The 26,066-nt window shown below is 40.0% G+C and overlaps 1 protein-coding gene across 1 annotated transcript in view; it reads right to left on the bottom strand.

Moving 5' to 3' along the window:
• DNAH9 (dynein axonemal heavy chain 9) overlaps window positions 1–26,066 on the bottom strand; it is a 380,960-nt gene that overhangs the window by 312,708 nt on the left and 42,186 nt on the right. The window contains exons 11-15 of the mRNA XM_003818106.6: window positions 22,739–22,807; window positions 20,226–20,352; window positions 16,112–16,367; window positions 14,415–14,656; window positions 2,800–2,935 (exon numbers count right to left, since the gene is read on the bottom strand). Of these exons, the coding sequence (XP_003818154.4) occupies window positions 2,800–2,935; window positions 14,415–14,656; window positions 16,112–16,367; window positions 20,226–20,352; window positions 22,739–22,807 (830 nt within the window). The remainder of the gene's footprint in view (window positions 1–2,799; window positions 2,936–14,414; window positions 14,657–16,111; window positions 16,368–20,225; window positions 20,353–22,738; window positions 22,808–26,066) is intronic.

Here is a 26,066-nt window from a genome sequence, read left to right on the forward strand (position 1 = left end):
TACTCAGTCTCTTTCTCCTCTACCAGACTAGAGCCTGGACATGGCAGTGAGTCAGTTCAACCCCAGAAATGAGGACAAGGTCCTGAAGAATGGTGGAGCCATAGGACAGAAGGAACCTGCCCATCAAACTGGAACACTCATCTTCGACTCTTGCTTTCAAGGGTAGACTTCTCTGTCCTTCAAACCATATTGTTGATGGAGTTTTTGTTACCACAGCTTAGCCACTCACCCTAAGTAAAATACTGCAGTATACTCAAAATACGTAAGAATAGGGCCTTGCCTTCAGAACTGGAGGGATGACAAATTCGCATTATTGGACTCAGGACAGTCCCAATATTTAACTTAAGGGAACACAAGATTGGACTCAGGAGAGTCCCAATATTTGACTTAAGGGAACACAAGTTTACCAATAACAAAGTAATTATACTACTATAAGTTTATAAGATGGTATAGTTTATAAAAACTACTATAAGTTTATAAAATAGTATAGCTTATAAAATCACCTATAATTTGCTTTATATATATACTCATGACATATTCTGCATTAATATACATATTATGTACTTATAAATTAATAGACAAAGTTGCATATAGTTTACAGAATTCAAAAGACTTGACAGAATGTTTTGACTGTATGAGATTTTTGTCGCATATGTTGACATGGGACTGTAATCTCTACATTGGATGTAACGCCAATGTAATTATCATCCAAAGCAGATTGTCCTGGTTCCACAGTGTTGGTGCACGTAAATCATTTTACCAGGTAAGAGGAGGAGGGACATTTCTCTATGGAGTGGGAAGCATATAACCTATGCAGGGTTTGGGTTGAGAGATGACAGGGAAACCAACCCAAGCCTTGGGAATGCCCTCAACAATGTCATAGAAGCCCCTGCTCTGCTGTAGACTCCAAAGGTCAAAGAAGTCTACTCCCCTCCAGGTTAACAGTGCAAGGTAAGTGTTCCAGTTTGGTGGACAGGTTCCTTCCATCCTGTGGCTTTACCATTTTCCAGGGCCTTACCCTCATTTATTGTGGGTTTGACCAGACAAAATGGTAAGGTGGACCTAGGATGACAAAGCCACCCAACTGAGCTACTGCAAGGGGTCACCATGATTTTCTTCTCAGAGGCCCCTTTAGGCTCCTTTACTTCCCCTTAGATAACCAGTGCCTTTCAAATTTTATCTATAGTGCTTCAGATCAGGCAGCTGATAAATTCAGCTCCCACCCATTCGAAGGAGAATTCGAAGGGCCTCTATATTGTGAAGAAAATGTGTTCCCCTGTCCTCCTATTTCCACAAAGCGAAGGAAACTTTGGTAATCTTGGAGAAAGACTGCCATCTCTTCTCTCCATCCCCTGGTCCCACTCTGTCCTTCCCACAAGTGGACACATGGTACATCGGATAGCCCAGATCAGGAGAACCAGAGCGCCGTTGGTCAAGGATGAAGTCATTTAGGCACCACTTCTAGTGCACTGCCTGCACCCAAGTATGGCTGGGGTATCTTCCTAGATTCTCTAGGGAGGGCTTAGTGATGAAGCCCCCTGAACCTCCAGCATTAGAGGAGGCTTGGTCAGTTCACTAAGGTGGACACCACCAGTGCTGGTCCGTAAGAGCCAGCTGTCCAGACTTGGTGCCCGTGTTCCATGCCCCATTGGCTTGTTGCTCCCAGGCTCCAGAAGATGATCTCTTACCTTGCTAACTATGCTGGATTTCCTGAGTCCTGTTGTTGATTTCCTTAGTTTGGAGCACCCCTGTATCCTGCAAGCAAAGACCATGCCTAACACCTCAGCCATTCTACCTATCAAGACCATGGGGATGGCCATTGGGGCTACACTCAGTGCTGGGCCTTCCTTCTCTCTGGATTCTCAACGTAGGTGTCTGCATGTAGTCTCTTTTATGGGCTGGATATCTGGACACTGGCCTTGGACTATTTATTTTACATCAGTATTTCATTTCAATCCTTGAGTTCTTAAAAACTCTCATCTTACTTCCATCCTCTAGCTTCAAACTATTTACCTCTGCCTTACCACTTTGACAAATCCTTCTATAGGTTCTTTGCTAAGCAACTCAGAATCTGCCAGAATGTGAAGGTTTAATTTGACTTTTAGTCCTGAACTCTTCTGCCCTGACCATTTCATCATTCACTAGCTAAGGTTAGCCCTTTCTGTATCTTTCACTCTGTGTACCTTACCCCAGTTTATCCACTATAAATTCAAAGCCTTTAATTATTTTTTAAAAGCTTCAAAGAATGCCCATTGTGTTCTACACATTTCTTTTTCTTCTGAAAATTACCTCCTCCCCTACTTCTTGTGTGACTCTTTCACTCAGAAAAACTTCTGTTTCTTCCATTTAACCTTGCGGACACAATCTCCTTGTGTTCTCAAAAGTCTACAGAGATAAAATACATGAAGCTTGAAGGCACAGAATGTCCCCCACCCATTGCCATAAGTCAAGCTTGGATGAAGCCTTCTGCCTTTATTGCTAACAGTGCTTCCTGCTTCTTAACTTGGTCACTCCTCTTTACTGAAGCTTGATTTAGAGTGAATTCGCTTTTATACTTTTGCTATGTGCACCACTGTCTTACAGCCTGGTTTATTATCTAATTTTAAGCGTCAGAAATCTTTTGTCTTTGAACAATTTAGAAGTTTGATACCTTTTCTGTTTTCCTGTGCATCATTCACAAAAGGTCTACAACGTTTTGGGAAAAGTCACAGAGCACTCAGCTGCTCTTCAATATAATTCAACAAATGTTACTGTTGTTATCTTTCCAATAATAACCCACATCCATAAGCCAGTAAGTACCAGTATTTTCCAGAAGATACTTGAGGGAGCACTCAATGGCAAGAAAGAATCCATTCAGCAACAAATTGTCAATAGAGTTAACATAAGTCTTCCAGATATTGGAGGTTGGGTCTGCTGAAAATAGACCCAGGTTTTCCTATAAAAGGAAGAAGAAAGTATATAAACCTCGTTTAATAGCATGAAACAACTGGTGTAATCAACAGTCAAAATAAAAACAACACATGGAGAAAAAAACTCTCTTGTGGAGAATTTGCTATTACACGTGTATCGAATCCACTCTGCCTAATGAGTATTACCATTGACTGAAAGGAAGGCAAAGTTAGTCTATGATGGTAATATAGGGGACAACCTGTCCCTGAGGAAGGAGGATGGGGTTGGCCCAGCTTCTCAGAAGCAATGCTGATGGATGCAATGTGTGTGCTTCCTAAGTGCTGGTTGATATACTGTGGAGGAAGTTGCATCAGGGCAGAAGTGAGGGTAGGCAGAGGAAGGAATTCTAAGGGTAGATAGTATTAAGATTCAAGGTTTAATAAAAATTTCAGGTTCAAAGAAGCAAAGCATTTTCTGGTTAATTCTTAGAAATGAGCTGAAATGTTTTGCAGTTGGCATTGAATCCTACTGAGTGATTTAGAAAATGCACACAAATAAATAAAAAATGTTTCTCTCTCTCTCTCTCTCTCTCTCTCTCTCTCTCTCTCCCCTCCTTCCTCCCCGCCTTCTCTTTTACATGATACACTCTTGACCTATTGGCATCCAAGCATCACCATGGTAACAAGGTTTGGGCTTCAAGGAAAGGAAGCCTAAATGCTCAGCAATGCCAAGTACAGACATCCCATTTACTCTTTGTCATTTGCAGTATTAACACTTTTTACAGCAACTTTCCAGTTACCTAATATCTTCAGAAAAATCAGGAACTAACTTGCAGATGTAACTTTTCTAGATGATTCATATTTACCTCTTCAGGATGTATTGCCATGTTATAAATCTCCCTGGATTTAAACAATCTCATGATTCTGCTTTTAGGTAACACAACTCTACAATTTCTAAGATGCAATACCTACACCTTTCTTTCTTAAGTAGACTTAAGATGTTCTTCGTGACTTAAAGTCCATCATCATGCAAATCACAACACAGTGACAAGACAGAGTTTCTCTCGGGTATTAAGATGCGTATGCTTGTTTGCTTCCACATTAAATCACTTCTAGTGTTTATGACTGCTTTGTATAATTGTTCTATCTTCTCTTACTGTCAAGCTATCAATATAATATCTATATCTTTCACCTTTGTTTGCTGCCTCAAATCTATTGTGGTCTAAGAAACAAACGTGTTGGAATTTTCTATGAAGTAGGAAGAAATAGTTCAGGTTTCTGATTTTAACCACAATAGCAGAGAGTGAGATTGTACTTGCTCTTCTGCAAACAAACACAGAACTGATTATAATAAAAGAATTAATTGGTTTGGGTAACTGGATAACAGACAGAACAAGAAAGTGATCCTTGAAACAAGGGACATACTCAAGGTGAGCCTCACCACCACCTGGCTTTCTACCCAAAGGCCCTTTTCAAACTATGGCATAGGTTAGTGGAGCTTAGTTACAGCATCCCTGCTGATAGGCAGAGAAGACAGAATTTGGAGTTTGGTGCTGCTGTGGGGGCTGGGTCCTCTTGAGTCTGACTGAGGAATCAGCTATATATGTTTAGAGCAAGCCTCTGGTAAAGAATAGTTGCAGAGGGCTCTAAGCTGAATGGAAATTATGTAGGCCATATAGTGTTGGAAGATGTTAGGGTTCTATTAGAAATAATGAAGCAACCTTGCAGATAACCCAGGAATTCAGTTGAGACCCTGGAAACACCATAAGTTAGAGCTGCTCGATCCCAGAGTAAGTCCTCTTTAGACCCTTAAAAAGTGAGCCTCAACAGGATCAAGGTGATCCATCAGCAAATTAGTGGACTGCCAAAACAAAAATCAAACTCTTTAAAGGAAAAAAATCCAGATTCTCAAGTGGCATTCAAGTGGCCTCCAACATGTCTAGCACATAATAAAAAAATTACTAGACATACAAAGAAGCAGAAAAAGGTGCCATTTAACCAGGAGAGAAAACAGTCACTAAAAACAGATTCAGAAAATAATCTGGGTAGGTCTCTGATTTCATAATTGTCATTCTAACCCCAGAAAGCCTACTCATTAAACCTATTTTACGTGAGAGAAAATTAAACTTCTGTCTCATTAAAAAAGAGAAAAGAAATAGACTCAGAAAATAACACAGATATTGAAATTAGCAGATAAGAATATCATAATTTCACAAAATTTAGTGAAAAAGAATTTCAAGAAACTTACAAACTCCAAGCATGAAGAACACAATGACGAACAACCTGGGAATATTATCACTGTGCTGAAAAAATATCAAAGATTAAAAAAGAATCTAGTAAAATCAGCCTGAGATAAATAATACATTACATATAGAGAAACAAAGATTCAAATTATGACTGACTTCTTATAAGAAACATTGGAGGGTAGGAGATAATGAAATAACTTCCAAAAGAAAGCAAAACTATAAACACAATTGTGTACCAAATGAAACTGTCCTTTAAAAACAAAGATGAAATAAGGACATTTTTAGATAAACAAAGACTGAGAGAATATGTCATAAGCAGACCTGAACTTGAAGAAGTAGTAAATAAATTTCTTCAGGCTGAAGAGAAATAATCCCAGATGGTAATTTATATCTATAAAAGGGAATAACAAGCCTGAAGATGATGAGTATGTAAGTAAATATAAAACACTGTAAATATTTTTTCTTAAATTTTAAAAGTAAAAACTATAACACTGCATTGTGGGGCTCAATATGCATATTAATAGATACCATATATTTTACTATTAATATATATTATGTGTGTGTGCATATATATAAATATCTCACACAACAGCAGTATAAAAAATAGGTGAGAGGTTAAATTACACCACACTTTTGCAAGGTTTCTGTAGGAAAAGTCTAAGTAGATTGTGATAAGCTGAAGATGCATACTGAAACCTAGAACAACCACTAGAATTGTATTGCAACAAGGTAAAGCTGAAATGCCAATTGAGAAATTAAAATAGAATACTAAAAAATATACAGTTACCCAACAAGCAGGTGACAATGGAAGAGCAGAGGAACAAGAAAGCAATGAAGCAAATAGAAAACAAAAAGCAAAATTTAGTAGAGCTAAATTCAACCATACAAATACTTACATTAAATGTAAACAGTCTATGCATTCCAATTAATAGGCAGAGTTGTTAGACTTAAAAAAATAAATTTTGTTATCCCAGCACTTTGGGAGGCTGAGGCGGGCGGATCACGAGGTCAGGAGATCGAGACCATCCTGGCTAACACGGTGAAACCCCGTCTCTACTAAAAATACAAAAAATTAGCTGGGCGTGGTAGCAGGCGCCTGTAGTCCCAGCTACTCGGGAGGCTGAGGCAGGAGAATGGCGTGAACCCGGGAGGCGGAGCTTGCAGTGAGCCGAGATCGCGCCACTGCACTCCAGCCTGGGCGACAGAGCGAGACTCCGTCTCAAAAAAAAAAAAAAAAAAAAAATTTGTATTATATGCCAACTGTTAAGACAAGAAATTTCAATCCAAGAAACAAATAGGTTGAAGGTAAAATGGTGGGAAAAGATGCAAAATACAAAAAGTAAGAATAATGAATCAGAAAGGAAAGGCTATATTATTATCAGAAAAAAATAGATTTCAAAACAAGAGGGTATTTTTAGAAATAAAAAGGGAATTTCATAATGATAAAATGGTCAATTAATCAGGAAATTGTAATAATTATAAATGTGCTAAAATGTTACACATTTATAATAATTATAAATGTGAAATTTATAGTTATTATAACAGAACTTAACAGAACTTCAAACACATGACAAAAAAATTTAACAGAACTAAAATTGAAATAGACAAATCCAAAATTGTAAGTGGAGATTTTAACACTCTACCTTCAATAATTGATAGAACAAGTAGCCTGTAAAAGATCACAACAATGCTATCAATTGCTTTGAACTAATTTATATTTATAGAACACTACCCCCAACAAAAGAAGAATAAACATTATTGTCAAGTCTCCAAGGAACACTCAGTAAGATAGACTATATTCTGGGTCATGAAACAAGTCTCAGAAAATTCCCAAAGACTGAAAGCTTACAGAGTATCTTCTCTGAGCACAATAGAATTAAATTAGATATCAATTTTTAAAGATATCCAGAGAAGCTCTGAATATATGGAAATTAAACAACAAACTTCAAAGTGACCATTGAGTAAAATAAGTTATAACAAGAGCTGGGCATGGTAGTTCACACCTGTAATCCCAGCAGTTTGAGAGGTCAAGGCAGGTGGATCATTTGAGGCCAGGAGTTCCAGACCAGCCTGGCCAACAGGGCAAAACCTCATCTCTACTAAAAATTCAAAAATTAGCTGGGTATGGTGGCACATCCCTATAATCCCAGCCATTTGGGAGGCTGAAGCACAAGAATCGCTTGAACCTGGGAAGCGCAGGTTGCAGTAAGTTGAGACAGTACCTCTGCACTCCAGCCTAGGGAACAGAGCAAGACTCTGTCTCAAAAAAAAAAAAAAAAAAAGAAACATTTAAAACTGAATAACAATGCAAATGAGGTAGATCAAATTTGTAGAATGAAACTAAAGCACTACTAAAAGGGTAACTAGTATCACCATCAGCCCATATTCAAGAGAAAGGCTTAAAATCAAGACCCTAAGTTTATACCCTAACAGGCTAAAAACAGATAAGCAACTAACCCTAAAGTAACTTGAATGAAATACTAAAAAACATAAATTAATAAACTAGAAAATAGATGAATAGAGAAAATTAGCAAAATCAAAATTTGGTTCTTTGAAAGGATTTATAAAATTAAGAAAAAGAAAAAATCTCTAGCAAAACCGACCAAGGAAAACAAGTCACAAATTGCCAATATTAGGAATGAAAAAGGATGCAGCACTACAGATCCCATAGACACATAATGTTGGGGTAATCAGACCCAACACCAGGTCGTGGGGGCTACAAAGTCCAGCAGAGTCAAAGGAATGAGATAAGACAAGAGTACATAGGGTGGGTCCAGGGGGCCAATGCCAGTTTGGAGGCTGTGAAGGCCCTGAGCTCTGGGAGCCCATACTATTTACTGGTAATCAAACAAAGAAGCAGGTGGTGAGGACGTGCTGATGTAGGGGTAGACAGATGAGGATGTGAGGATAGAAAGGTAGCAGTGCATCAAGCGTAGCTGTGACGGTTTAGCATATGCTCTGCTACTTGAGATAAGGGAAAACAGGGAAAACAGGTTCTTCTACTTCAAGATACAATGAATTTATGATCTTGGGAGAGCAAGGAGCAAGGGGCCAGTGAGTCTGGACACATTCCAGAGGCTACAAGGGGTTTTATGCCCTGAAGCCTGGGTTCTCTCCCAGCCACAAGGGGTTTTATGCCCTGGGCTTAGATTGCAGTGCAGCAGGGCAGCCTTCCACCCTTTGGCACAGAGCTTGGTGTTCCATAGGCCACAAGGGGTTTTAGACCCTGGAAGCAGGACATGTTCCAAGACTCTTTTACATTATGTCAGACAAGCCCTGCCTCAGCTCTTCTGCCAACACATAATGATAATAAGAAATAATTATGAACAATTTTTTTGCCAGTAAGTTTTATAACTTAGATAAAATGAAAACGTTTGTAGAAAAAAACAACTTGCAAAAACTAATAAAGGTGTTAGGCAAAAAATCTAAATAGTCTTTCATCTATCTAAGAAATAATCATCAAACACTTTCCCCAAAAGAAACATCCATATCCAGAAGTATTCCCTGGTGAATTCTATCACATATTTAAGGTTGAGTTAAGACCAACCTTCCACAAACTTTTTCAGAAAATAAAAGAGGAAATACTTCCCAACTCATTTTATAAGCCTAGCATAATCTTAACACCGAAACAAGAACATCAAAAGAAAATAAAAGTAGAAGATAAATGTCATTCTTAAACACAGGTACAAAAATCTTTTAAAATTACCAGAGCAAATACTATAATACATGAAAAGATTAATATGACATGACCGAATGCATTTATCTCAGAAATGCAAATTTGGGTTTAACATTGAAAAAAAAAAGAACAATGTGCCCATTAACAGAAAAAAGGAGTAAAATTATATAACCACCTCAGGAGATGCAGAGAAATCATGTGATAAAATTCGATGTTTAATCATGATGAAACTCTTTTACTCAATTAGGAATAAAAGGGGTCTTCCTGTGTCTGACAAAGAACATCCACGAAACCCTACAGCTAAAAATTTAATGGTGAATTACCAAATGTGTCTCCATATAATTGGAAATGAGGCGAGCATTTCTACTCTCACCACTTCAACGTTATACTGAAGGTTCTAGCCAGAGCAATAAGGCCAAAAAGAAAAAAAAAAGACATAAAAAATTGGAAATAAAGAGGTAATATTGTCTCTATTTGCAAATGACTTATTTACATAGATAATCATCCTAAATTTACAAAGCAATTACTACATCTAATAAATTTAGAAAGATCACGGAATATAATATCAAAATGTAAAAATCAATGATGCTTGTATACACTACCTGATAGTAATTGGAAAATGAAATTAATAAAACAATTCCATTTGTTGTAGAACTGCAAACATAAAAAACTTGGTGCTAGATTTAATGGAAAATGTGTGAGACTTCTACACTAAAACTACAAAGCATTGCAGAGAAAAATTAGAGACTTAACTATGTGAAGAGATATGCCAGGTTCATAAATTGCTATATTCAATATTGTTAAGGTCTTTATTTTCCTCAAATTAATCTACAGATTTAATGTAATCTCAGTCAAAATCACATCTAGCTTTTTTCCCCCTAGAAATTGGCAGGCTGAATCTAAAATTTATGTGGATATGTAAAGAACTTATACTAGTCAAAATGACCTTGAAAAGGAAAAACTGAATTGCAGGACATATAGAACCTGATTTTCAGACTTACTGATAATCAATTTTCTCTTGATCAATAATCAAGAACAAGTGGCATTGGTATTTTCCACCATATATATTTTATATTAATATTTTATACAATTAATCAATTTTCAACAAAGGTGCCAAAAAATTCAAAAGGGAAAGTTATTTTTAATAGTATGGGAACAATCAGATGTTACTATGGAAAACAATGAACTCAATTCCTGTAACCTCCTAAACAAAAATTAATTCAAGACAGATAATACTCCTGAATAAAAAAGTTAAAACTGTAAAAATTCTAAAAGAAAAAAAATAAAAGATATCTTTGCAATCTTTGGAGTAAATAGTTTCCTTAGTACTCAAAAGTACTAACCACAAGAGGAGAAAAGGGAAATCACACAACATGAAAATTTAAAACTATTTCTCATCAACATACATCAATAAGAAAATAAGTAAACCAACAATTTGGAGAAGATATTCACAATACACATATCTGTCAAAAGATGTGTAACCAGAAGCTGTAAACGATTGCTAGAACTATAAACCATCCAATTTAAAATGAGAAAAACACTTAGACACTTTATAGAAGAATTCATATAATTGGCCAATCAGCATATGAAAAAATATTCAAAAGTATAAATCTTCAGGGAAAGACAAATTAAAATTTCAGTGAGATACAAAAACACACTGACTAAAATGGTAAAAATTTAAAAGACCACAACATAAACCCACAATTTGGTGAAGAAGTAGAGCAACTGAACTTTATTACACTGCCACTGGGAGTATAAATTACACAATCACTTTTGAAAACTGCTGGGCTATTACTTACACACATTAAACATATGCCTACTGATGACCCTGCAGTTCTCAAGAGAAATGAAAACATATGTCCATGGAATAACTTATATCAGACTGTACATACAAGCTTTATTTATAATAGTCTGAAACTAGAAATAACTCAAAGACCATCATCAGGGGACTGGATGAATGAATTCTGTTATATTCATACAATGGAATTCTAGCAATAAAAAGAATTAGACTCGAAATAAATGCAACAATATGGATAAATCTCAACAACACTAGGCTAAGTTTTAAAAAGGCAGACACAAAAGAGAACTTGCTACGTAATTCCATTTATAGGAAAAGACAAATCTACTCTATATTGACAAAAAGCTGATCAGTGATTGAGGCTCGCAGGAGAATGGGGATGTATTGACTGGAAAGAGGGACAGGTGAACTTTCTAGGATGATAGCAAATGTTCTGTATTGTGGTAGTTACCTGAGTGTATACATTTGTAAAAACTCACTGAGCTCTATGTATACTTTTTGTCTGTACGTTGTACTGCATGTATATCATACTACAACTTTAATAAATGAATAACCAACTGTACCCAAATACCCAACAGTGGGATGAGTTAGTCAAATCCTGGTGCATCCACACAATTAAACGTTACACATGATATCATAGAAGATAATTAGTGACATAGACAGTTATTGGGTACACTGTTTTAAAAATCTAGTTATAGCAAATCAGCAAGAAAAGAACAAACATCCCATCAAAAAGTGGGCTAAAGATGCGAATAGACAATTCTCAAAAGAAGATAAACAAATGGCCAATAAATATATGAAAAAATCCTCAACATCACTAATGATCAGGGAAATGCAAATCAAAACCACAATGCAATACCACCTTACTCCTGCATGAATGGCCATAACCAAACAAATAAAAAAAATAGATGTTGGCGTGGATGTGATGAAAAGGGAACACTTTTACACTGCTGATGGGAATGTAAACTAGCACAACCACTACGAAAAACACTGTGGAGATTCCTGAAAGAACTAAAAGTAGAACTACCATTTGACCCAGCAATCCCACTACTGGGTATCTACCTGGAGAAAAAGAAGTCATTATATGAAAAAGATACTGGGCACAGGCCCGTTTATAGCAGTACAATTTGCAATTGCAAAAATATGGAACCAGCCTATCAGTAAATGAGTGGATAAAGAAATTGTGATATGTATATGTGTGTGTGTGTGTATATATATATACACACACACACACATATATATATCCCACCCTTTCCTCTGAGTCCCCAAAGTCCATTGTATCATTCTTACGCCTTTGCCTCCTCATAGTTTAGCTCCCACTTATGAGTGAGAACATACAATGTTTGGTTTTCCATTCCTGAGTTACTTCACTTAGAATAATGGTCTCCAATTCCATCCAGGTTGCTGCAAATACCATTATTTCATTTCTTTTCATGGCTGAGTAGCATTCCATGGTGTGTGTGTGTGTGTGTGTGTGTATGTATATACATGGTGTGTGTGTGTATATATATACACGGGGACTGTAGCTCTGCATTTATCCAATATATTACACAACCTCCAGGGTAGTCATAAAGGTCCCTTAGGTCAAATACGAAACTTAGTAATTAGGCCTTAAATAATGTTTGCCTTTTGATAATTTAAATATTTTTAGACAAAAACCACTGAACAGAAGCTCCATGAACAGAAGAAATTTTTATCTTTTTCTCTAAATTTTTATCTTTTATCTAGTTCTATACACACACACACACACACACACACACACACACACACACACACACACCATGGAATGCTACTCAGCCATGAAAAGCAATGAAATAATGGCATTTGCAGCAACCTGGATGGACTTGAAGACCATTATTCTAAGTGAAGTAACTCAGGAATGGAAAACCAAACGTTGTATGTTCTCACTCGTAAGTGGGAGCTAAACTATGAGGAGGCAAAGGCATAAGGAGGATACAATGGACTTTGGGGACTCGGAGGAAAAGGTGGGAGGTGGGTGAGGGTAAAAGACTACACATTGGGTACAGTGTATACTGCTCGGGTGATGGGTGCCTATGTACCAATTAGCAGAAAAAGATAAAAATGTCTTCTGTTCGTGGAGCTTCTGTTCAGTGGTTTTTGTCTAAAAATATTTAAATTATCAAAAGGCAAACATTATTTAAGGCCTAATTACTAAGTTTTGTATTTGACCTGAGGGACCTTTATGACTACCCTGGAGGTTGTGTAATATATTGGATAAATGCAGAGCTACAGTCAGACAGCTCTGCTTCCTATTAACTGGGCAGCTACAGACAATTAATTTAGCCTGTCTGTGCCTTCGTTTTCTTATCAATAAAATAATGAAAGTATCTGATTTTCATGAGAATTACATGAAATGGACAATGCTTAGGACAGTGCCTGGCACTGTATGGTAGTGTATAGTAGATACTAGATAAATATCAACTACTATTATTGTGTTATAATAAGTATTATTATTAAAGTGTCTGAACTTTTAGAGACTTTTGTGATAAGTATTTTGGCTTGTGGCCATTTTTGGTTATTTCCTGGTTGACCCCTGGATAATTAAAATGTTACAATATGTACTTTTTTCTAGGTCACTGTGCTTGCCTCACTGATTTTGTGATTTGTCTGAATTTTTTCTCATTCTGACTTTCAAGAACATGGATTTGAGCATTTGTCATCACATAGATAGGTGATAGATCAATAGATAGATACATAGACGATAGATGGATGATAGATAGATTTTAAACTTTTAAAATCTTAAGTAATTCCTTTTTTTTGCTTGATGGTTTTCTTCTACCTCAAAGCGGGGACTATATCTTACATTTTCTTGGTATTCGATACAGTGCCCAGGATAGCTATGGAAATACAGCTGGTGGATGGATGGGTGAATGAGTGGATGAATGAACAGTTGGATGAAAGAAAGACGAATGAAAAGCAGATGCCTGGGTTCTACAACAGCTGCTGATTTACTGGATGTGGGGACAGAAGGGGTTAAAAATTAAATCAACTTGAGGGACTCTTCAACTTGAGCAGCTCTTTACTCTCAAAGACAAAATTGGGATACTTATCTTAATTCTGGTAATCATTAGTGCTTAAGGCTCAACATTTTTATTGTGCTTCAAACCACAGAAAATCCACAGATAACAACTGTGATTCACTTGTGACTTTCCACAGGAGTCAACTTGTCAGACATGGCCCTATAGCTACTTGCGTAGGGCTGGAGCTGGTGGCCATTTATAATCCTTTCCCGTTGTTCACAAGGAAGCTTCAGTCTTTGACGATGGGACGTAAAGTTTCCCTGACCACTAATGCAGGGCAGAGCTTTACAGCATGAAGTGTAGCACTCTGCATTTTTTCCTCTTATCACACACAGTTAGGGATACCATGGTAGTCTTTCATTTCTTTAGGCTCTACGGAGCCGGGTTATAAGGATGATGCTGGAGGACCACAATATGTTGTGTGGGCAAGCTGGGATGGGGATGGTTACTGCAGTGGATAATTTGGGATTTTGCCCTTGTCATCTTCTTCTGTTCCCTTGGGGGTAGGTGTGAGACCGAAGTCATGTGACAATTAAGTGTTGTCACCATGAAGATAGTAATAATTTCAACACATTGATACCAAAATGCAACTTTTCATTTGCCCAGTCTATTAGCTTTAGTCTTTTGCTATCAGCCTAAACTTCTATCCTTGTCTTCGGAAGACACTGCACTTATTGATTGTCCTAATCACTTATTCATCCAAACACACTTTTTGATGCTTTCCCTAAACTCGTAGTATGTGCGCCTGAGTGGCTGGGTTATTACCTGAACAAGGGCATGGATCTTAAGGCCAGATTCCTTGATGAGATTGTAATATTTTTCCATTCGATCATGCCGATCATCCAGAGAAAGAAGGGATTCCCTTTTTCCATCTTTTCTCTTAAATATTGGAGTCACCCATGTTTTCATGATGTTTTGGATCTCTTCCACATTGTCTTTAGTTTTCTGAATTCTTTGTTCAAGATCATGAATACTACTGGTGATTTCAGTGACATAATCACAAATGCCTGTTCCCCAAAAGAAACATAATTAATTGAAATAGCCTGCAGTGGCATAGCTAAAGGGCTAGTTGCTATGAAAGATAGGGATTTAATACTTGCGAGTGTTATAAGACCTTTCTACACAGGTAACTTCATTATCGTCAGAATATTCTCCCTCCTAGTTGTATTAAAAAGCCAACCCTGGCCGGGCACGGTGGGTCATGCCTGTAATCCCAGCACTTTGGGAGGCTGAGGCGGGCGGATCACGAGGTCAGGAGATCGAGACCATCCTGGCTAACACGGTGAAACCCCGTCTCTACTAAAAATACAAAAAATTAGCCGGGTGGGGTGGTGGGTGCCTGTAGTCCCAGCTACTCGGGAGGCTGAGGCAGGAGAATGGCGTGAACCCGGGAGGCAGAACTTGCAGTGAGCCGAGATTGTGCCACTGCACTCCAGCCTGGGTGACAGAGCGAGACTCTGTCTCAAAAAAAAAAAAAAAAAAAAAAAAAAAAAAAAAAAAAGCCTACCCTTACCATAATCCTGATTATGGAGGAAGAGAAAGAGGTAATGCTTACTTACCAAGCACACAAAAGTTGGTACAGCTGCTAGGGAATGCAATTTTATATCCAAACACTAGTGAGACTTGATGACCTTATTTGGGTTAATCTTTCTTTTAATGTTTTAAGCACTTTCATCGTGTTAAATTTTGAAAATGTCTTTTCCTCTTGTATATGAAATAAAGTTCTAACTTGTTTAATATGGCATTCTAAGACTTTCATGAATCAACTATAATCTTTTTTTTTCAAACTTTAACACTTCTGAGGACCCTAATTCGAATTAATCTCCCTCTCCTTTGATTCCCTCCTGTGAATCCCTCTCCTGCTATTCATCACACTTCATTTTTACCTCTATGATGGCTTTTCATGAAAGTCATCATATGGCTCTGTATAAGTTATGTTGTATATCTGTCTGTTGTCCCCACTAAATGTGAGCTCTTTGAGGGTAGAGTCCATGTCCCATACACCTCAAATCTCTCTAATTTGTCACACAGTACCCTGCGCGTATTAATCAGCCAATGAAAAGTGTATTGAATTGAGAGATACCAGAGAAGTCAATGCATACTGCTTTAAGATGCTTACAATCTAGTTAAGAAAATTAAATAACAAAGATAATATAGTAAGAGCTGTCACTCATGGAGGACCCAATATATGCTGGAGACTGTAGGAGATCTTATGCAACTTCTGAGCCTCCCAACGTGCATGGCAGCAAGGTTTTCTAAATTTATCAACTATATCCATAGAAAAGGAAAAAAAGGAATACCAACCCTTCTTGCCTTCTCTGCTTGGATATGTGTCAAAGGAGAAGACAGACTTATGTTTCAACCCCAAATAAGATTACCAGGGAATAATTGGAGGTTCTATGAACTTTATTAGATCCTCGAATCTCCATGTTTTTGTCAGACTTCAGATGGTGCCCTGTTACCTTCTGTTTTCCAGTTCAAAGTTTCCTCTGCTGCTCTGAGGCGGAGATCAATATTTTGCAGCTCTTCCTCCACTAATGGAAATTCCACCTCCAGCAGAGTTTTCATAACCTTGTTGTACCAATTTGCCATCAACTCTAAATTAGCCACAAGCTGCCGATAGAAATCCCTGGAGGAGAACATGGCTGCTGCTGTCTCAGGCATGTGTTTCATCTCTCTGGGTTCAAGATAGCTCATTTCTTTCAGCACTGAAATCAGCTGGAGAAAAGAAGCAACACAAGTGTCTGTCGTTCAGTGATAATGAATAATCTGCAGCATTGGTCAAGGACTGGACAATCCCAGGAGGCCCAAAGATCTTCTGGGTCTTTTCTTAAGTTCTGCTCCTATCAGTTTCTTAAATCTAGTCTCAGAAAAGGAAAATCAAGTATCAGGCAGAAGGAAGATGTCTCGGAAAGAAACAAGGCTCCTAAATCTATACGTCATAAAGAAGAGGAAAACCTGAGAACAGAGACAAGTGTGATAGCAGGGGAGGGCTCTGCCTTCTGCGCTTTGGACAATGTGGCTGCGGAAATGATGGGCTCATAGGAGCCCAGCCAGTTCCCATCCAAGGGTGGTGGCCTAAAGGAGGAGAATCATCTGGCCTGGGCTACCAACATTCATGAGAAGCCTCAGGTTCAGACTTCTGGCATTCTCTCCAAATGAAAGTTATAGCGAGACACTGGCAGGATTGAGAGGAGGTGCCCATAATAAAACTTTAGTTATTCAATGTAATCATTTGGAATATCCCACAACTTCTGTAACTCTCTGCTGGCATTTCCTTGTGTCTTAACATGCTAGGGGTTCAGGAAATGGAACTCATCCAGGCTGCGTTGAACTTCTGTGGGGTCCCAAATTCAGCAGCAACTGAAGAAGTGAGAAGCCAAGGAGAAAGATTTGTCCAATGAAACAGGGTTTCCAGGCACTCTCTTCTTCATCCTTCCTTATTTATTGATGTTTCTGTCTGAACCCATGAGGACTGATGGGCATAGGTACAAGTGATGAACAGATGGCCCCAGGTTCTCCCTATCTCCCCATCATATGAAGACACTTGGCTCCTAGCTCTCCTTCCAGTACTCTGGGTCAATTCTTTATTGCTAGTGGGCAAACCCTACTCAGCATTCAGACAAATGCTAACCATTTTGTGGGGAAATGGACTCAGTCTTCTAGTTTTAGCTCAAGATAGATATTAATAATTTAACTGTAAAAAGTGAAAAGAAAATAATTAAAAGAAAGATGTGGGGCTATTAATATAATAGGGAAGTAGAGAAAGTCATTCCAAACATAAAACCACAAAACATAAAAACTTTTGCGCATAAAATATCAACATAAAATGGCCAACATATTTGGCCATTTAAACTGGCAAAATTTTTGGAGCAGATTTCTTAGTATCTGTCACATATTTCCTAAGTATCCTAACAAATTCACAGGAAGAGAGGGTACTTCCACTAGCAAATGGGCAAAGGACATGAACAAGCAATTCAAAGAAGAATAAATATACATGAGTAATGAATATATGATAAAAATTCACATTTACTAGTAATCAAATACATGCAAATTGAACAACATTGAGTTTTTTTCTTTTAGTTCAACAGTCTGGAAACTATTTGAAGAAATGAACAGTATCTTGTTGGCAGGAAAATGACTGAGTTTCATCTTTCTAAAGAACAAGTTGATAATATACATGAAAAGTCTCAAAATGTGAATGCCCGTTAGCCCAGAAATTCCATTTCTGGACTTTTATCCTAAAGAAATAATCAGGAATGCATACAATCAAAACTAGGGATATTTGTTGTAGCATTATTTATACCATGCTTTATCCAATTTAAGATGTCATCAATTGTAAGATTCACTATTATTTTATATGCAACAAAAAAGAAAAACATGCAGTCTATTAAACTAAAAACATGCCAATTTCAGAGATATAAATATGTAAAAAGATGCCTCCTAGAATCAATGAAATATAGACTGATGAAACTGTAAAATGATGTAAATGCCCAACAATAAGACATTTAAATGATTTACATAAATTTGAAAAAATTAACCTATACGATTCTTATCCTGTCCCCCAGAGGGGCAAATTTCTGATCATGTCCCTCTAGACTAATAAGATAAGTGTGTTACTGTTCATTCTTTTTTTTTTTTTTTTTTGAGATGGAGTTTCGCTCTTGTTGCCTAGGCTGGAGTGCAATGGCGCAATCTCGGCTCACGGCAACCACCACCTCCTAGGTTCAAGCAATTCTCCTGCCTCAGCCTCCTGAGTAGCTGGGATTACAGGCATGTGCCACTACGCCTGGCTAATTTTTTGTATTTTTAGTAGAGATGGGGTTTCTCCGTGTCGGTCAGGCTCATCTTGAACTCCTGACCTCAGGTGATCCACTCGCCTCAGCCTCCCAAAGTCCTGGGATTATAGGTGTGAGCCACCACGCCCGGCCCTGTTCATTCTTAATAGCCCAGCTTTGGCCACGTTGCTTGAAGTTGTATGTCAAGGGGTGATCGTGTTCTTCTTTGACTTGCTAAGCTTGTAGTTGTCCCCCATCAACTCACATTATAGTTTAGGTATTAATATTTATCCCTACCCCCCTTTTTCTTCTTTCCTCCCTCCTTTCCCTTCTATGGCCTGCAAACATCTATAAAGTGTGCCCTATGTGTTACACATTAAGGCAGATAAGGTCCTTGTCCTTGGAGTATACAGAGGCTGGTCCATCTTGAATACATGACCAAGTATGGTTATATACCAAGGACTTAATTACTATATAGTAATATATCTTATACTGAGGACTTATCTCAAGGGCTTAATTACTATATTACAACATGGAAACTGTGGCCTACTTGGTAATCCAGATAGTCATCTCTTTAGGCATTTAATATTCAATATTGCTCACAGTGAATGCCAATGAAATTGATCCAAGGAGTTCAGTAAGTTAAACAGACTCACGTCTTGCCAAAGTGAAGACATGAATTCTCTATATTCCTTGTTGACTTTGATTGCAGAGGAGGAAGCAATGTTCTACTTAAATTGCAATTTTCTTGAAAGACACCAATATGCCATCAGCTTGGTTTTCAGCTCAATCTATAGTGCATTCCTGGAGCATACGCCATCAAGGCAGATGTAGGTGACTGCTTTTAGCTTAGTGTGACCAATACAGTTTTTTTCAACCTGAGTAATATTATTTTTGAAACCAACTAACCTTTAGTTATCATTTTTCTCCAGCATTAAACTTTCTGTGGCTGCTACGGTCCCCACTGGTCTTCCATCCTTCTGATCATCTAAAACAGTTTCTCAACCTCAGCACTATTCACATTTTTGACAAGTAACTCTGTGGTGGTACACAGTCCTGTGCATTGCAAGAAGTTTAGCAGCATCCCTGCTATCTATCCACTAAATGCCATTGGCACTCCCGCCTAGCTTGACAAACAAAAATGTTTCCAGGAGGACAAAATCACCACCAGTTGAGAACCACTAATCTAGAGTCTTATTTCCAAAGCCACTCCTCTGGGATTTACCATATGCCATCTAGTGAAGATAAAATTTTGCATGTTAAGGTTGTGACCCCCAACTAGACCGTGGGTTCCTTGAGGGCAGGAGCCAAGTCTTATATGCACTTGGTTGGCCCTCCAGCATCTAGTCAATGGCCTTCAGACATGGTAAGTTCAAGGTAGGCCCAGTGGGCTATGTTTGTTACCAAATGATTGGTGATCTTTTGTAGTACTTCCTGTTGTGCAAAATTGAAGCAAATATATTGAGCAACCCTAGTGAAAAATGTGAACATGGACAACTTAATAAAACACTACGCCCCAGAATTCATCCCCAAAAAGAAATCCAGGGTACAAATTATTTTGAGAATCTTTTGCATGTTCTTATAAAAAGTCTTTGTGCTGGGAGGCTGAGGTAGGAGAATCACTTGAACCCAGGAGGTAGGGGTTGTAGTGAGCTGAGATCGCGCCACTGCACTCCAGCCTGGGCGACAAGAGTGAAACTCCGTCTCAAAAAAATAAAAGTCTTTACGCTTTTGAAATCAGCAGAGTTCAAAGAAACTCTTCAGGAACCCAAAAGAGAGCTACTGTCAGCCAACTGACCTGTGGGTTAAAGTTGATAGTGATCTCCTTCGTCTCTGGGTCACGTTTTAGAAGTGGTTGGGAAAGATTGTACTGTGACTTCTCTGATACTGTCCGGCACCAATCCTCATAAAGTCTTGTCTCATACCTGCAAGGGTCAGAGACAATAGCCACCTCATAAGCCCCCTCCCAGCTCGCCAGTGCCTGGTCATGATCTGTAACATAAATTGAAGATACTACTAGTCATTGACCCAGCCAGGCTGGGTCAGCTTCTGCGAGTAACCACAAATTTCTTTCTTTCTTTTTGAGACAGAGTTTCGCTCTTGTTGCCCATGCTGGAGTGCAATGGTGTGATCTCGGCTCACTGCAACCTCTGCCTCCCGGGTTCAAGTGATTCTCCTGCCTCAGCCTCCCAAGTAGCTGGGATTACAGGCATGTGCCACCACGCCCGGCTAATTTTGTATTTTTAATAGAAATGGGGTTTCTCTGTGTTGTTCAGGCTGGTCTCGAACTCCCGACCTCAGGTGATCTGCCCGCCTTGGCCTCCTAAAGTGCTGGGATTACACGCTTGAGCCACTGCACCCGGCCATAGCCACAGATTTCTAAAGGTAGCATTGCTTAAATCAGAGAAGAGGAGAAAGACCCCATGAGATCTTTTGAGGGGATAAGGAAGTTGTGATTAGTCTCAGTAAATGTTGCAAGAAGTTACTGGGGAAGATTCGCTCTCACACTAATCTTTACGTAGCTCATGGACGTTCATCATTCAGTCATGACACACTGACCAAGCACCTACCATGTGCTGGACTTCGGGGATACAAATGACGGATGAGTACCTGACAGTAAAGGCAGTTAATGGTGGGGATCGCAGGCCAACAGATCACCCTGACACAGTGCAGCAACTGCAATCCTAAAGAAATGTACAGCTGTAATCCCAGCACTTTAGGAGGCCGAGGCAAGTGGATCACCTGAGGTCGGGAGTTCGAGACCAGCCTGACCAACATGGAGAAACCCCGTCTCTACTCAAAATACAAAAAAAAAATTAGCCGGGCGCGGTGGCTCACACCTGTAATCCCAGCACTTTGGGAGGCCGAGGCAGGCGGATCACAAGGTCAGGAGATCGAGACAATCCTGGCTAACACGGTAAAACCCTGTCTCTACGAAAAATACAAAAAATTAGCCGGGTGTGGTGGTGGGCGCCTGTAGTCCCAGCTACTCGGGTGGCTGAGGCAGAAGAATGGCGTGAACCCGGGAGGCGGAGCTTGCAGTGAGCCGAGATTGTGCCACTGCACTCCAACCTGGGTGACAGAGCAAGACTCCGTCTCAAAAAAAAAAAAAAAAAAACAAAAAAAAAAAAAAAGAAAAAGAGAAATGTACAGGACATCAGGCACCTAATAGCAGAGGTGGAGGGCTGGGGATAATAAGGAGAATGTCAGGGAAGGTTTCATAGGAGAGGTGATGAAGGGATGCTTGCTTGGGTCTCAGAGGATGGCCAGAGGTTGGGTGGCAAAGGGAGAGTGAGCATTCCTGGCGTAGCCAAAGGGTAGAGGTGAGAAACAGCATGCTTTAAACTGTGTGCTTGAAACAAGGACTACAGAGCATGGCAGAGGCTGGAGGTGGTGTCGAGGAGGCAAGAACCACCTCAGGGAAGACTTTTCATGTCATGTTAAGGAGGCTGTGAGAACCACCGCAAGGCCTCCCAGCTGGTGGTGGCTATGGTGACATTACTGGATTTGGTAACAATGTGGGTACTGAGGGGAACAGATCTGGAGGCAGCAAGGACTGTTAGGAAGCCACTGCAGCAGTTCAGCCTGGAGAAGTTCCAGTCTCTTGTGAAGACGCTGGTGGTGGAGACAAAGAGGAGTGGATGGACTTGAAGTTATTTTGGAGGTAAAAGGGGTGGAATGTGTGTTACTTGCCAGGTAGAGGTGCTGTTAATTAATCTGTCTGGAACAATGCTAAGCATAATCACAATTATAATCTCAATGGCCACCATTCTTCCCTCCTGAACCAGGAGAAAGAACAAATGGCAGAAGGAGAAATCAAGACAATGGCTGTTTCTAGACCCTAAGCCCTTGAAAGACTTATTCAGCTTTAAAGCAGTTACAACTTTGAAGTCATATAAAATTTTCACTCTTATGCTTTCTCAATAAAATGATGCAGGAAGTACTTTTTAAAACTTATTGTCTCTTTGTGCAGCATGCACTGTTGCTTTCTGCTGAGTAAGCAGCTGTTGCAATTTTCCGTGACACCCGTCTCGGAGTTCCATGAGTAGCACCCCACTCCTAGCTCTAGTTCACACTCCCAGCAAAACTACAGTGGAAAAGTATTTATTTCCAGAATACAGCTGAATTCCCCAGATACCCTGTGTGTGTGCAACCCGGAAATACTGTACTCACAAATATCGTGGTTATAACATAAAACATAGAGTGATACTTCGGAGCCACTGAGGAATCTGCACAAACTCGGAGCTGCAAAAGGCAGCAGCATGGAGGCTGTGCAATCTGCAGACCCACGCAATGCCAGAAGTTGCTTACTTTTCTAGCAATGACAGCATATCTTCATATTTTTGTTTCATTCGCTTTCCTTCTGCAGATTCCATGCAACTACTCGTACAAAAGAGAAAAAGTGACACAGAATTAGAAGAAGTTAAAGTAATAATCCGAGGAACAAACTGCAGTCTCCAAAGAAGAGCGTGAATAGCTCCTTGGCTCGTTTCCAAACAGCCCTGAAAGAGCCTTTCTTCTTCCCGAACCTCTTACTCTGGCCACTAGAGGGCATCTGCACTTCCTGAAACGCAGGCAGCTCCGCAAGTGTCAGAGCTCTCATAACCTTTCCTGCCCGCAGCTCCACCAGCACCCTCACCTAGCTGAGCCAGTCACGCACAAGGTATGTGAGGTCCTTCAAAAATCTGAATAAAAGGGAAATTGAGATATGAAAAAATTCTAGGTGCTGTAATTTTCTGTATTTAAGACCATCAATGTTATATACAGTCATGCACCACATAATGGCATTTTGGTTAACATATATACACGTATATGACTGCGGTCCCATAAGATTTTAATGACGCTGAAAAATTCCTATTGCCTGTTGACATGATGCAACGCATTACTCCCATGGCTGTGGTGATGCTGGTGTAAACAAACCTACTGTGCTGCCAATCGTATAAAAGTGTACAGTAATGTCCTAGGCCTTCACATTCACTCACCACCCACTCGCTGACTCACCTACAGCAACTTCCAGTCCTGTGAGCTCCATTCATGGTAAGTGTCCTACACAAGTGTACCATTTTTTAAATCTTTTATACCTTATTTTTTGCTGTACTTTTTCTATGTTCAGGTATGTTTAGATACACAAACACTTAGTATAGTGCTACAATTGCCTGCAATACTCAGGAGAGTCACTCGCTGCACAGGTTTGTAGCCTGGGAGCAATACACTGGACCATAGAGTGTATTGATCATAGAGTGTATTGATCATAGGCTAAGATAGGCCATAGAGCATATTGATCATAGAACGTATTGATCATAGAGCATATTGATCATAGAGCATGTTGATCATAGAGCGTATTGCTCCTAGGCTAAGCTAGACCATAGGGCATTTGTAGCCTAGGAACAATACTCTAGACCATAGACATAGGTTTGTGTAAATACACTCTATGATGTTCACATAATGATGAAATTGCCTAAGGATATATTTCTCAGAACATAACCCCATTGTGAAGTGATACATGATTGTCTATAACACTATATGCCAGGTAAATATCTATATAGGTACAGATATATTAACATGTTTTTAATATATTTAAATATATATGTTTCCCCTTTTCTGAAATCCATCTAGAACACGCGATCCGAAACACTACCAGTTCTTCACGTTTTTACATGAGGGTCCCTCCCAGCTCTTACCCCTGAAACATGTGCACATGTAATACACATACATGAAAGTGCACATGGACGTACATATAACATGTGTAAACACAAGTGTGCACACACACACACAAATGGAGGCTTCTGCAGGAATGCTAAGGACCACGGAAGAGAGTGTGGCTCGAGGTACGGTTACCCTCAACTGGTTTTGACACTTCCTGCAACACTAATGAAAGTCCAGTCCTGGAAGAAATTGGTGAAGTATCTTTAATTCTTCAAAATCTTCACACTAACTATGTGGTGGTTTGTTTCTATTTGACCTGCTGGCAAAACGAGGCAGCTTACTGCAGAGATTCCTTAAAATCCATCTGCTCTTTAAACCAACATAGGATTTCTTCACCAGATCCCTCGAGCTTTCCACAGAAGCCCTAGCGCCTGCAGAGAAAGCAATGAATTTGCTGGCGTTTTTTTCCCCCCCCCTGATTACTCAGTCCATGTTTGTGATGAAAGAGCAGATGCATCTGCCAGGCAGCAAGGAGAGGTAGAATATGCTCCAGCCCGAATGGGCGCTTTCCCTTGCCAAGCTGTGTGATTTCCACAAGCCCCACAGGCCCCAACACCGGGTCTCAGTTTTGTATCTAGAAAAGAATGAGGCCAGAGCAGAGTGAGGCTTCTCACATGGGCGTGTGGCCGAGTGGGTCTGGGAAGTCACAGGAATAAGCACAGTGAAATTCCTGCAGTTCCCATGTCACTTCATGGTGAGGAATCTAAAACATTTTCAATAACCAATCAATACCTATTATAGAATAGAATACACATTTTTTTTTTTTTTTTTTTTTGAGATGGAGTTTCGCTCTTGTCGCCCAGGCTGGAGTGCAATGGCGCAATCTCGGCTCACTGCAACCTCTGCCTCCCAGGTTCAAGCGATTCTACTGCCTCAGCGTCCTGAGTAGCTGGGATTACAGGCGCCCCCCCCCCGCCCCCGCCCCCACCACACCTGGCTAATTGTTTGTATTTTTAGTAGAGATGGGTTTCACCATGTTGGCCAGGATGATTGCAAACTCCTGACCTCAGGTGATCCACCCGCCTCAGCCTCCCAAAGTGCTGGGATTACAGGTGTGAGCCACCATGCCCGGCCCATAATACACATTTGAATTCATTTTTAAAACAAGGGGGAGTTTTCACGGGAATTATAGAGGTCTCTGTTGTGTGCCTTCCAGATCGCCTCTTGGGACCAGGCCCTGGTACACCTCCAAACCTTCCTGCTTCAACCCCTGCCTCGCCCTGTCCCCTCCAGCCAGGAGTGTCGGCTGCTGCCGAAGTACCGCTGCCTCCCTCTTTGGGAGCAGCCTTGGCCAAAGAGAGCTGCCTCACCCAAAGGTCACGCCCCTCCCCAGGAAAGCCCACATCCAACCAGCTGATGTAGGGGTACAGAGGCAGAACAGCTCTGAAGGGCCCAAACTCCCTGGAGGACCGGCTGAGGCCCCCATTGCAACTTTCTTGCAGCTCAGCAGCTCAACTTCTTTCTCTGCCCGATCTGTTTCCCCTCCCTTCTTCATGAGTGCTGTTCCTGAAAGGATCTCTATAAATTCCTGCACACACATCATAGGTCTGCTTCCTGGGAACCAGACCTGTGACAGCTGCGGCAGTCCACATTCTAGGGGCAGCCCTGGCACCCCTCCCCATCCCATTCACCTATCTTCTCCCTTCTGCTGCGTGATTGAGATGCATGAGGGCTCAGATCTACTCCCTGCCAAACTTCCAGGGCTGGGGGGTCCCCGGGAAGCATTCTGGATTAGGAGCCTGGAGAATCAGGCATTTCTTCCAGTTCTTTCTTTGGCTGTCTCTAGGACCTTGGGCAAGTCACCTCCCTTCTCTCTTCATTTCCTCCATTTCTTCATCTGAAAATAAAGATCTCGCCCACACCCAAGCAGATGCTGCAAATGGGTCACCCGCTGGGCAGACCTGCCTCACAGGCATGCTTTGTTAGTTCTTCA

Source organism: Pan paniscus, chromosome 19, assembly GCF_029289425.2.
Source record: "Pan paniscus chromosome 19, NHGRI_mPanPan1-v2.0_pri, whole genome shotgun sequence".
Taxonomy (NCBI): Eukaryota; Metazoa; Chordata; class Mammalia; order Primates; family Hominidae; genus Pan; species Pan paniscus.